The 13,316-nt window shown below is 40.8% G+C and overlaps 1 protein-coding gene across 1 annotated transcript in view; it reads left to right on the top strand.

Annotated features, from left to right (window-relative positions):
- The window catches only part of pde3b (phosphodiesterase 3B), a 141,656-nt gene that overhangs the window by 94,588 nt on the left and 33,752 nt on the right, over nt 1–13,316 (top strand). The window contains exons 2-9 of the mRNA XM_060940716.1: nt 2,274–2,324; nt 4,834–5,076; nt 5,598–5,743; nt 6,170–6,276; nt 8,288–8,465; nt 9,389–9,480; nt 9,970–10,133; nt 11,734–11,859. Coding sequence (XP_060796699.1) covers nt 2,274–2,324; nt 4,834–5,076; nt 5,598–5,743; nt 6,170–6,276; nt 8,288–8,465; nt 9,389–9,480; nt 9,970–10,133; nt 11,734–11,859 — 1,107 coding nt within the window. The remainder of the gene's footprint in view (nt 1–2,273; nt 2,325–4,833; nt 5,077–5,597; nt 5,744–6,169; nt 6,277–8,287; nt 8,466–9,388; nt 9,481–9,969; nt 10,134–11,733; nt 11,860–13,316) is intronic.

Raw genomic sequence — 13,316 nt, 5'->3', positions numbered from 1 at the left:
GATTAAATTCTTATTTATAGAACTGTTGTATGAAAGTGAAATCGCACACACTGCTGCTGTACTGAATATCAGCATGACGGAGATTACCCAAGTCCTCATGACTACGGCCGAGTCACAGTCATGCTGATGACTGTTTGTTTTTGTATTACAGCACTATTAATGAGATATTACAGAAATATTACATTTATTTCGGCTTGGAGTTTATAGGATCAAATCCAATATGTTTTGCTCCCTGTTTTAGTGTGTTATCGGTGCTATGTAGCATGGTGATGGCAGCATGTGATTCGACCCCTGTATGGCAAAGACAGATAAAGTGGAAATGCTCTTGTGCTCTCGGATGACGTTGTTGAGGTCGGATAAGATCTGTGAATGCTGCTGGTGACGTCTGATTGTGGTTAAAGTGGTTTGCTTTTTTTTCTGGTTTCCTTTCAGTGATTGGCCCTGAGCTCCATTTATTCATCTAACTCGAGAAAACGTGTGGCACTCAGTCTCGTGTGCGTGTGTGTGTAAAATATATATATATATATATATATATATATATATATATATATAGTGGTGCTTGAAAGTTTGTGAACCCTTTAGAATTTTCTATATTTCTGCATAAATATGACCTAAAACATCAGATTCTCACACAAGGCCTAAAAGTAGATAAAGAGAACCCAGTTAAACAAATGAGACAAAAATATTATACTTGGTCATTTATTTATTGAGGAAAATGATCCACTATTACATATCTGTGAGTGGCAAAAGTATGTGAACCTCTAGGATTAGCAGTTAATTTGAAGGTGAAATCAGAGTCAGGTGTTTTCAATCAATGGGATGACAATCAGGTGTGAGTGGGCACCCTGTTTTATTTAAAGAACAGGGATCTATCAAAGTCTGATCTTCACAACACATGTTTGTGGAAGTGTATCATGGCACGAACAAAGGAGATTTCTGAGGACCTCAGAAAAAGCGTTGTTGATGCTCATCAGGCTGGAAAAGGTTACAAAACCATCTCTAAAGAGTTTGGACTCCACCAATCCACAGTCAGACAGATTGTGTACAAATGCAGGAAATTCAAGACCATTGTTACCCTCCCCAGGAGTGGTCAACCAACAAAGATCACTCCAAGAGCAAGGTGTGTAATAGTCGGCGAGGTCACAAAGGACCCCAGGGTAACTTCTAAGCAACTGAAGGCCTCTCTCACATTGGCTAATGTTCATGAGTCCACCATCAGGAGAACACTGAACAACAATGGTGTGCATGGCAGGGTTGCAAGGAGAAAGCCACTGCTCTCCAAAAAGAACATTGCTGCTCGTCTGCAGTTTGCTAAAGATCACGTGGACAAGCCAGAAGGCAATTGGAAAAATGTTTTGTGGACGGATGAGACCAAAATAGAACTTTCTGGTTTAAATGAGAAGTGTTATGTTTGGAGAAAGGAAAACACTGCATTCCAGCATCAGAACCTTATCCCATCTGTGAAACATGGTGGTGGTAGTATCATGGTTTGTGTCCGTTTTGCTGCATCTGGGCCAGGACGGCTTGCCATCATTAATGGAACAATGAATTCTGAATTATACCAGCAAATTCTAAAGGAAAATGTCAGGACATCTGTCCATGAACTGAATCTCAAGAGAAGGTGAGTCATGCAGCAAGACAACGACCCTAAGCACACAAGTCGTTCTACCAAAGAATGGTTAAAGAAGAATAAAGTTAATGTTTTGGAATGGCCAAGTCAAAGTCCTGACCTTAATCCAATGGAAATGTTGTGGAAGGACCTGAAGCGAGCAGTTCATGTGAGGAAACCCACCAACATCCCAGAGTTGAAGCTGTTCTGTACGGAGGAACGGGCTAAAATTCCTCCAAGCCGGTGTGCAGGACTGATCAACAGTTACCGCAAACGTTTAGTTGCAGTTATTGCTGCACAAGGGGGTCACACCAGATACTGAAAGCAAAGGGTCACATACTTTTACCTCTCACAGATATGTAATATTGGATCATTTTCCTCAATAAATAAATGACCAAGTATAATATTTTTGTCTCATTTGTTTAACTGGGTTCTCTTTATCTACTTTTAGGACTTGTGTGAAAATCTGATGATGCTTTAGGTCATCTTTATGCAGAAATATAGAACATTCTAAAGGGTTCACAAACTTTCAAGCACCACTGTATATATATATACCCATACACACACACATCAAACAGAAAATATCTGTTGAATGCTTCAAACTTAGCATAAGTAGCCTTAACTCTCTCTTCAAAATCATCTCTTGTGTTTTTGTCTCCTGCAGATGATCCTGTGGGACTGGGACCTGAAACAATGGTCCAAACCTCAGTATCAGGTCAGTTTTAATCCTTCACACACTTTTAAGACTGCCCAATTTCTCTTCTTTAAAAAAACAAAAAACATCAGATCCATAAACATTTGGGCAGTAACACAGGTTTTGTACTTTTGTGTCTGTCCACAATCATGGATCGGAAATGAACCCATCATTGTTATTGAACTGGAGACTTCCTGCTTTAATTCAAGGCTTTTAACCCTATTAACATTAAATGTCAGTTAAACAAAAATATAATTACCCATTTAGGAATTACAACCATTTTTTTACATGGTCCCTCCATTTTCACAGGCTCAAAAGTAATTAAACAATTGACTGATGAGCAGTTTCATGGCCAGTTGTGGTACGTTTCCTCATTATTTTGTGACAAATTAAGGAGATAAAAGGTCTGGAGTTGATTACAAGTGTTGAATTTGCATTTGACAGCTGTTCATGGGCACTCTCAATATGCAGTCCAAAGAGGTGTCGATGCAAGTAAAGGAGGCCATCATTAGGCTGAAAAAACCCATCCGAGTGAGCAGAAACTTCAGGAGTGCCCTGATCAACAGTTTGATACATTCTTTAAAAAGAAGGAATGCACTGGTGAGCTCAGGAACACCAAAAGACCTGGAAGACCATAGATGACAAAGTGGATGATCATGGAATTCGTCCCTTGGTGAAGAAAATCCCCTTCACATCATCTAGCCAAGTCAGGAACACTCTGGAGGATGTTGGCATATAATTATCAAAGTCTGCAATCAAGAGACACCTTCATAAATGTAAATACAGAGGGTTTACCTCAACATGCTAACCACTGGGAACACTCAAGAACAGAAAGGCCAGATTGGACTTCTGCTAGAAAGCCTACTCAGGTCTGGAACAAGATTTTTTGGACAGATGAATCCAGAATGTTGGGAAGAGGAGTATGGAGAAGGAAAGGAAGGGCTCATGATCCATGTGATACCACATCATCTGTCAAACATGGTGGACATGGGCGTGTACGGCTGCCAGTGGAACTGGGTCACTGGTGTTTACTGATGTGACTGCTGATAGGAGCAGCAGGATGAATTCTGAAGTGTATAGAGCTTTACTTTCTGCTAAGATTCAGTCAAATATGGCAAAAATGATAGAACAGCGCTTCACCGTACAGATGTTTTAATGGCCCAAAACATACAGGAAAGTAACCCAAAGAGCTTCAGGCAAGCAAATGTAATGTTCTGAAATGGCCGAGTTAGTTGAGCTGCTTTTCACTTACCGAAGACTAAATGGAAGCCGGAAAGACCCGGAAACATCCAGCAACTGAAGGCAGGTGCAGTAAAGGTCTGGCAAAGCATCTCGGAGGAGGAAACTCAGCGTTTGGTTAAGTCCCTGGGCTCCAGACTTGAGGAGGTCATTGACTGCATCCAAGTATTAAAAATGATCCTTGTTTTAATTATGCTAATTTGTCCAATTACATTTGAGCTTGTAAAAATTGAGGGACTGTGTAAAATTTGCTGTAATTCCTAAATGTATAATGTGATATTTCTATTAAACCCCAAAAATTAAAATTGAAAGTCTACACTTCAGTCACATCTTGATGGCTTCATTTCAAATCCAATGTGGTGATGTACAGAGATAACGTGACAAAAATGTGTAATGTTCTGGAATCGTACATGCATACGTGTGTACACACGTGTGCTCTCTCTCGATCTACATTTTAGGAAATGAAGGCTGAAATTCTGTTCTGTCATGAGCTCGTGTGTGTGTGTAACTACACATTTGTCGCTAATCACAAAGTGAAGAGAAACCACTGAGACAGAGTAAAAGATAATCTGCTGTAACTCAGTATCATCATTGGGGGGCGACAGAAGCGTCACTCACACCATTAACTCTCCGGAATTGAAAAATACAGTGTAAATAACAGGGTTTTTTGTTTGTTTGATTTCCCCACTGTTTCACTGTTGCATTGAAACAGTCTAAATTTACCTCTTTATATTAATATAAAATATGTAATAAAAAATGTATAATATATTTGGTATTTAAAGCTGCGAAAACAAATGGTTACATTTCCCATGTACGTGTTGCTTTTTTTTTATATCTTTAAATCAAAGTCCTTCCCACGCCATGTGGCGCATAGGGCGGCGCTGATCTCCGTTTCCGTAGCCTTCGGCCTCTCGCCTATTACATAGCTAGGGTTACAGTGGAGGGCTAGTCCTCTGGTAACCACAAGAGTTTGACTCCCAGTTCGCATCTGTATTGCAGCGTGCCTTGCTGGATGGCAGTAGGTACCATTTTTATGATGGTTTTTGGTATGATCCAACTGTGAGTAGAACTCCCGATCGAGAGGCGGACACGCTAACCACTAGGCCAACTCGCGGTTCATATCTTTAAATAGGGTAATTTCTGTATTGTATGGTTTTCTGAGATTTTGTGCTGTTCTTATAACATTTTCTTTTTTTATCTTTGACCTTTTAAATGTATTCAGATATGGTTATCTCTAATTTATCACAATGTTAAAGAATTGTGTGTGTGTGTGTGTGTGTGTGTGTTGCAGGGTTCAGTGTGGGGAGCAGATCTGTCAGTGATTAGTGATGTGAGGAACCTGATATCAGACCTGCTGCAGGACTCGTCTCTGTCTCCACATGTCATGTCGTCATTGCGCAGCGTCAGCAGTTTGATCAGCAGTGTCTCGGGCTCCTACCGGCCACGCCCCAATCCATTCACACCGTTCCCTGGGTTCTACCCCTGTGCTGAGGCAGAGGATCCGAGTGACCGAGCTGAGAGAAAACCTGTGAAGGTAGAAAGCCCCTTCACTTCCTGACAATCAGCAGCACTGACCATCACACCCATCTGTGGCTCTTCCTTAAAATGTTACCATGAAGTTGGAGGCGTGCAGTTGTACAGAACAGCTCTGTATTCTGTAACGTTACAAGAAGAGCAAAGGGGGAATAAATCTAGAATAGGGCATTCAACACGCACATATGGGTGTGATGGTCAGGGGTGCACATATTTTTGGCCATTTAGACTATTTTATTTCACATCCATTTCGGTGCTAAATCCTGTAAATGAAGCCATCATTGAACTCGTGTTTAATATAAATTTACTGCCCCAGACAAATCACAGTCATTAACGAGTTCACTGTAAATGTGAATAAATTCTCCTGTGTGATCTTTTCTGTCTCAGATGTAAACGTGACGGAAGAGTTTCACTGATTATCATAAAAATTAATGTGTCTGTGCCATTTCACCTCCTGTACTGATCACAGGTTACAGGTTATGGAAGGGCAACACACTCTCTCTCTCTCTCTCTCTCTCACAGGGCCTGAGTAGTAGGAACAGCCTGCCGACTCCTCAGCTGAGACGGAGCTCTGCGTCCTCGTCTCCCTCTCCTCTGGAGATGCTGTCGTCCCCTCGCTGGGAGCGCAGTAATGGAAAGAGATCTCACACTGAGCTTAATCCCGGCAGGTCAGAGTCCTCACCCTCTCACCGGAGAAATAAAGTCACGGCATCGTCTGAACTCCATGAACATGGTTCCTGCTCAGGACTGTGGAACAGATCGCCTTGGCGTGGCTCACGAAGCCCTTTAGTCCTTTAAAACTTTCGACAATATTTTAGGAGTTTAGACTTCTGGCACTGGTGAATTAACTCTGCAGCCCATTATGGTCATGATGATGTTTTGCTATTAGTCCACAAGGTGGCGCTATCACACAGACTTTTGAAAATATTAGGCAGGAAGAGATAATGAGATGAGATACGTGTGTGTGTGTATGTATATGTGTGTGTATATATATATATATATTTTGGTGCAGCATGTTACCAAACTGTTCTGTGTTTTATAATTTCGAGGTTGCATTATAACTTGATATTTAACATTTAAACTCTCTGTAACAGTCAGGGCTCGTTCTCCAACGGGCCAAACAGCAACCTGTTGACCATCCCAAAGCAGAGATCTTCCTCCGTTACGCTCTCCTACGGCCACACCGTGCCCAGAAGACCAGGTCAGTCTGTGTCGTTGTTGTGTTTGGCTTTTTTTTTTTTTTTTAATTATTACATCCACATTGCAGAATACCCAAACCTCCACACACTGAGGATATTCTGCTGCTTTTGCATTTTTTTTCTAAGAAAATCTGTCCGTTTTAGAATTCAGATATGGACACGAGAATAGCTTTAAGTGGGTGTGCCTTTATGATCAGAGGTGGGAGTGTAGGCGTGTCATTGAGACCATATATGATCTTCAAGCACAAAAAATGAAGACATTGGTATTAATATAGATGCACATACAGTGCCTTGCAAAAGTATTCATACCCCTTGAACTTTTTCACATTTTTCCACCTTACAACCATGAACTTAAAAGTTTTTTTATTGAGATTTTATGTGATGGACCAACACAGAGTAGCACATAACTGTGAAGTGAAACGAAAATGATAAATCGTCTTCAAAATTTTAAACAAATAAAAATCTGAAAAATGTGGTGTGCATTAGTATTCAGCCCCCTGTACTCTGATACCTCTAAATACAATCCAGTGCAATCAATTGCCTTCAGAAGTCGTCTAATTAGTTAATAGAGTCCTACTGTGTGTAATTTACTCTCAGCATAAATACACTTGTTCTGTGAAGGCCTCAGTGGTTTGTTAGAGAACACTGAAGAACAAACAGCATCATGAAGACCAAAGAACTCACCAGACAGGTCAGGGATAAAGTTCTGGAGAAGTTTAAAGCAGGGTTAGGTTATAAAAAAATATCCCAAGCTCTGAACATCTCAAGAAGCACTGTTCAATCCATCATTCAAAAATGGAAAAAGTATGGCACAACTGCAAACCTACCAAGACATGGGCGTCCACCTAAACTGACAGAGCGAGCAAGGAGAGCACTGGTCAGAGAAGCAGCCAAGAGGCCCATGATCACTCTGGAGGAGCTGCAGAAATCCACAGCTCAGGTGGGAGAATCTGTGCACAGGGCAACTACAAGTCGTACACTCCACAAATCTGGGCTTTTTGGAAGAGTGGCAAGAAGAAAGCCATTGTTGAAAGACCGGCATAAGAAGCCATGTAGGGGACACAGCAAACATGTGGAAGAAGGTGCTTTGGTCAGATGAGACCAAAGTTGAACTTTTTGGCCTAAATGCAAAGCGCTATGTGTGGCGGAAAACTAACACTGCTCATCACCCTGCACACACCATCCCCACTGTGAAACATGGTGGTGGCAGCATCATGCTATGGGGATGCTTTTCTTCAGCAGGGACAGGGAAGCTGGTCAGAGTTGATGGGAAGATGGATGGAGCTAAATACAGGGCAATCCTGGAAGAAAACCTGTTGGAGGCTACAAAAGACTTGAGACTGGGAAGGAGATTCACCTTCCAGCAAGACAATGACCCTAAACATCCAGCCAGAGCTACAATGGAATGGTTTAGATCAAAGAATATTCATGTGTTAGAATGGCCCAGTCAAAGTCCAGACCTAAATCCCATTGAGCATCTGTGGCAAGACTTGAAAATTGCTTTTCACAGACGCTCTCCATCCAATCTGGCTGAGCTTGAGCTATTTTGCAAAGAAGAATGGGCAAAAATGTCAGTGTCTAGATGTGCAAAGCTGGTAGAGACATACCACAAAAGACTTGCAGCTGTAATTGCAGCAAAAGGTGGCGCTACAAAGTATTGACGCAGGGGGGCTGAATACTAATGCACATCACATTTTCAGATTTTTATTTGTTTAAAATTTTGAAGACCATTTATCATTTTTGTTTCACTTCACAATTCTGTGCTACTCTGTGTTGGTCCATCACATAAAATCTCAATAAAAAACTTTTAAGTTCGTGGTTGTAAGGTGGAAAAATGTGAAAAAGTGCAAGGGGTATGAATACTTTTGCAAGGCACTGCACTTTCACAAAATTCGAAGTCACATTTCAAGTCAGTTTATAATAATAATTAGATCTAATCCAACATTAGATCGAGCTAATAGACACGTCCATGTGGACCATCAGAGATTCAGAAAGTATTTCCTTCCTTGACAGGTGTGTCTCAGAGTCTGAGTCCTCTCACTTCTCCGAGTCATGGTCCCCTGTCCTGTGTGAGCTCATCGCTGATCACTCGCTCTCCGGTGGAGTTTCCTGACACGGCTGACATCCTCACCAAGCCCAGTGTAAACCTGCACAAAGCCCCAGGGTTTTCGCTCAGCTTGCTCTGCACCAGGTAACGACCCCACTGATGTCCTCAAACCTTATCCTTATCCTGACTCAAGGTCAGCACTGTGATGTCACAACATGGGGATCCACTTCACCTGCTGGCTCACGAACAGTGAGAAGACATTACAGTAAGTTAATTATTAATCTTTATCCTGTGAGTTACTGACTCCGAGCAGGAGCGCAGTGAAGAGCCCGAGGTGGAACAGATTTCCAGAGGCCTGACTGTTGGTGATAACGTACAAAAATATTACTTTCTAGAACATTTGAAAAATATCATGTCTGTTCAGTATTTTTACATTTTATCTTCCGCTCCTCAGCTACCTTTTAACAAACAAGTTACTTTAAAGCCTGAGGAAAATGTAAGAGCTTAACTAGATATACATTTCATGGCTCACATCCTTTTTTGTGTGTGTGTTACTTTTATCTCTGTATACGTTTTTAAATTCTTTTTGAAAATAAGAATTAAGATATATCAAAAATATTTAAAAAAAAATTTAAAGGTGGTAGCACTTGAACATTATTATTCTGCTCAGGTTTGGTAGATTTTCTCAAAATGTCACAAGCACTGAAGCTCGACTTGTGAAAAACATCACATCAGCAATGATACTGAAGTCAAGTGTTCAGGAGTCACACTGCAGCTCGTCTGGGGATAAACCTGCTCTCATTCCAAACTTCACAGCCTCATGTGTGACAATGAAAATGTAAAACTGGTTGGATTCTGATCTGCACTGTGTTTGATTTGCAGCTGTACTTACGTGTTTCATGTGTTACGGACTTTTAGATAAGAATTTTAGTTCAAACATGAACAGTTTTGTTGTTTAGAAAAATCTCACCGCTCATATGCTGGATTTGCACTGCTGTTGTACAAAGTGATTGTGTGTGTGTGTGTGTGTGTGTGTGTGTGTGTGTGTGTGTGTGTGTGTGAGACAGTTGTGGGCGGCAGATACTGAAGAGCAGCTCTACCACTGAGGTGGCTGATGGTCACATGACCTCAGGGCCTGACATGCAGAGAAGACGATCAGGTTCGATCTTCATTACATGCATGCACGCGCATGTATGATGCGCACACACACACACACACACACACACACACACACACACACACACACACACACACACTCGTCACACTCTACTTCCCATCATATTAAGAAGAAAAGAAGAAGAAACCTTTATTCGTCACATGCACACTTCAAGCACAGTGAGACTCATCCTCTGCATTTAACCCATCTGAAGCAGTGAACACACACACACACACACACACACACCCAGAGCAGTGGGCAGCCACACTACAGCGCCCGGGGAGCAGTCAGGGGTTCGGTACCTTGCTCAAGGGCACTTCAGCCCAAGGCCGCCCCACGTTAACCTAACTGCATGTCATTAAACCCCTAATTTTAATTTGACCAGCTGTTTCAGTCCTTGAACATTTTGTTTATTACTTTTATTGTAAAGGTGGAAAATTGCGTGTTCCACTCTACACCCCGATGTGATAAATGCTTGGTTGCTTTTCTCAGCTGAGGAGACGGAATACAGCGGTGATGGTTTGATCAGGGAGGAGAGCGGGGAAGTAGAAGCTCAGGGAGAGGAAGCAGGACCAACTGCAAAAGCTAAAGAACGAGCTGAGCACGAGGAGGAGGCGCGAAACTCGAGTGTGCAGGAGACTCCATCTCATTCTGAGGTACAAGAAGTTCCATCTCTGATGGAAAGCAATAAGCAGCAGAAAGGAAGAACAAATCATAGAGAAAATAATTTTATTTCTGAAGTAATGTGACTGAGTTAAACAAGCTGAATTAGTTTAAACCGTTTCCCAAATTGGGAATCTGTTATTAACAGTTGAAAGATCAAAGTTCAGAAAATTGCTGATTTATTTTCTTTGTCTTTCTGCACAACGCGTGCTCCGTGTGGGTGATGTGCAGCAACGGCTCAATAAATAAATCCGAAGCGTGTCCACACCACTGTTAACCTGTTTGCCAGCCACACAAATACTGAGAAAAATAAGAAAAATGTCCCTAAATTAGCCAAAGTCTGAACATTCTGGACTAACTTCAGGTCTTTTCGTGTGGTTTTTGAGATGTAGTTATGGTGGGAATTTTGCTGAAATGCTGCACGCAAGCTTTATAATAAATGCTTTTCCAGCTCTGTATGAAGGTGGACCTTGTTTTCTTCTTTAAAGCTACAAATGGCCTTGTTCAGTTGTCTGCTGACGTGCTACCATCCCCTGATATTCCTAGACAAGCGACAAGATCTAGGTCCAACACAAACACGATTCTCTTTCGGCCACGCAAATGTAGGACTGCAACTTTTCAACGGTCCTATCTTGTCCGAGTTACACGTGTCTGGAATTGTCTACCATCTAACTTAAGATGCAAGAACTTAAACCTGCTGCAATTTAAAACATTACTCAAGAAATACTATAATGACGCTCTTTCCAATTACGATCATGAGGATCCTCGTAGCTTTAAGTCAATTTGTTTGAAATGTAATACTGCAAGAAGTCTAGGGAGCCAAATTACCTGCTGCTATTAATGTTGTATTTTTGTATTCTTACTGTAATATACTTTTATTGTTTTTTTGGGCCCACAGTAATTGGTTTTCACTGTTGTGGTGTCCCTGCCTATCCGTCATTGTACTTACCAGGCGAAGCTAAATAAATAAATAAAGAAAGAAAAAGTGAAGACTTTGTGCAGCTTTCGTTGTTTTGTCCTGTGTGATCCTGGTCCCAGTGCACACGGCGAGTCTCAGCCTGAAAGAATACGAACAAAAAAGATGAATAGTGCACTAATTTTTATATCTGTGGTTGTATTCTTTTAGCATACAGTCTCTGTTCAATCCAAATAATGTTTTCATATTCGGTTCCATCTCTAACATGAACGCAAAGTCTTAAAATGATGAAGTCTAACTTTCAATAGCTGTGTGTGAAATTAACTCCTCTATAAAACAACAGCGTTTAACACTTATTGTGGAAAAAGAACTTTGCTTGTCTATGTGATGGTTCCTCCCTTATCGTAAAAGTGTTGTTAGGGAGGAGGTCAGAGGTCATTGGGGTCAGAGGTCCTGTGAGCTGAGATCTGTTGAGCATCAGACCATGTAATTGGACTTTGCATTCTAAGCTTGAAGATTTTTTTGGTCAGTTATCTAAAAGGAAAAATCATAGTGGTTGAGTTGTGAGATCATCTGCAAAGCTCCATCACTTACTAGAACTGGATGTTTCAAAATGACATATGACTGAAGCCCTTCATGAACAAAAATCTTGTCATTTCTTGTGTGGTGTCTCTTAGGAATTCAAGTTGGATCCCCTGCTGGAGGACCATGAAGCTCTGTTGGAGAAGCTCAACCACTGGAACTTCCAGATCTTTGACCTGATGGAAAGGACGGGAGGGAAGTCAGGACGGATCCTCAGCTACGTTAGTAAAGAAACAATCGCCAGCGTTGATCGTTTTTTTATTTATAATTTTTTATAGATAAGTATTATTAAGCACATATTAAAAGTTATATTCTAAATTAAACCTGGGGTATCTCTTCCGAAATGTTTTTATCAAAAAAAAAGCAAAAAATTTTTATTAAAAAAAAAGTTTCATTGCCTTGTTTGTTTGTTTTGCGGATCATAAATTTTCCAACAGCGGTAATATCGAGTGCCGCTGCATGATTTCTGCCCTGTTTGTGTTTCTGAATCGTGATGAAGGGCCCTTGGGGGCGTGTCTAACACATATGACAAGAACATATAACTTTATTGCATCATCACCCCCCCAGATATTGGTTTCTGCCTCATCATCTCTAGGGTTTTTTCTTTGCCACTGTTGCCTCAGGCTTGCTCATTAGGGATAAACTTATAAATTCATATAATTTATATCTGGAATTTACATATTTTTGTAAAGCTGCTTTGTGACAACATCCATTGTTAAAAGTGCTATACAAATAAAATTGAATTGAATTTGTAAGTAAATAAAAGTAAATGTCTTGTTTCCCCCCTCCCATACCATAATGGAAATATCCATATTTCTGAGGGTGTCGTGTCGCGCAGCAGTACATGTAAGCAGCGATGTGAAACAGCAAGAACATTTAGGTTCATTCTGCACAACAGACTTGACTCCAGAATTTATATTTTAGCAGGAATACTTTAGATGAGCAAGACATCTCATTTGAGATTGTCTCATTTTAATCTGATTTGTGGTCAAATGGATGATTTTGCATTCATTCTATAGCAATGTCTCATTAACTGCAGAATTATTATTGAAACCATGGCAACCGGCAGTAAACTAAAGATCGGAAGTCCCACTAACAACCGGTGAAGAACAGTTTGAGGTGTGAGTAGAGCATTAAGGTTATATTAACACACTCATGTTTCCCCTGATGGAGGAACACTGAAGGAACCAACAGCTGAACCGAATGCTGATGATGAAAAACTTAAGAATACACAACGAACGTTAAAAGCGGCCTACAGGAGGGGGCAAATCTTCACGTCTAATTACTTACACAGCCATTACGATTGCTTGAGTCACAATTTAAGAATATTTGAGGCTTCGTTCACATTTGTATAATTTTAACATGATTTCAGTTTGGTAGCAGAGAGTTGGAAACCTTTTGGTTCATTCATGGCTTTTATAAAAGAGGACCCTGGGTTTAACCTGCATCCATGCAGGTTAAAGTTAGTTACCTTTTTTTGTTTGTTAGTTTCTTTTTTTTTTGCTTTTTAGTTTTGCTGTTTTAATCATAATTAGCCTTAATCACCAAAAGAAACTGACTAAAGTTGTAGTTGGATCCATTTCGTGTTAATTTGCAACAGGATGTGATTGGCACCTTGCATTCTGTTTGTGTGTTGCAGTGCTGATGATCCTTCACAGCTCAGTCTGATAGCTGCTGA

The sequence above is a fragment of the Neoarius graeffei genome, chromosome 15 (genome assembly GCF_027579695.1).
Source record: "Neoarius graeffei isolate fNeoGra1 chromosome 15, fNeoGra1.pri, whole genome shotgun sequence".
In the NCBI taxonomy this organism is placed as follows: Eukaryota; Metazoa; Chordata; class Actinopteri; order Siluriformes; family Ariidae; genus Neoarius; species Neoarius graeffei.
The sequence above is the reverse complement of the archived record's forward strand: the minus strand, read 5'-3'. Positions and strand labels throughout refer to the sequence as shown.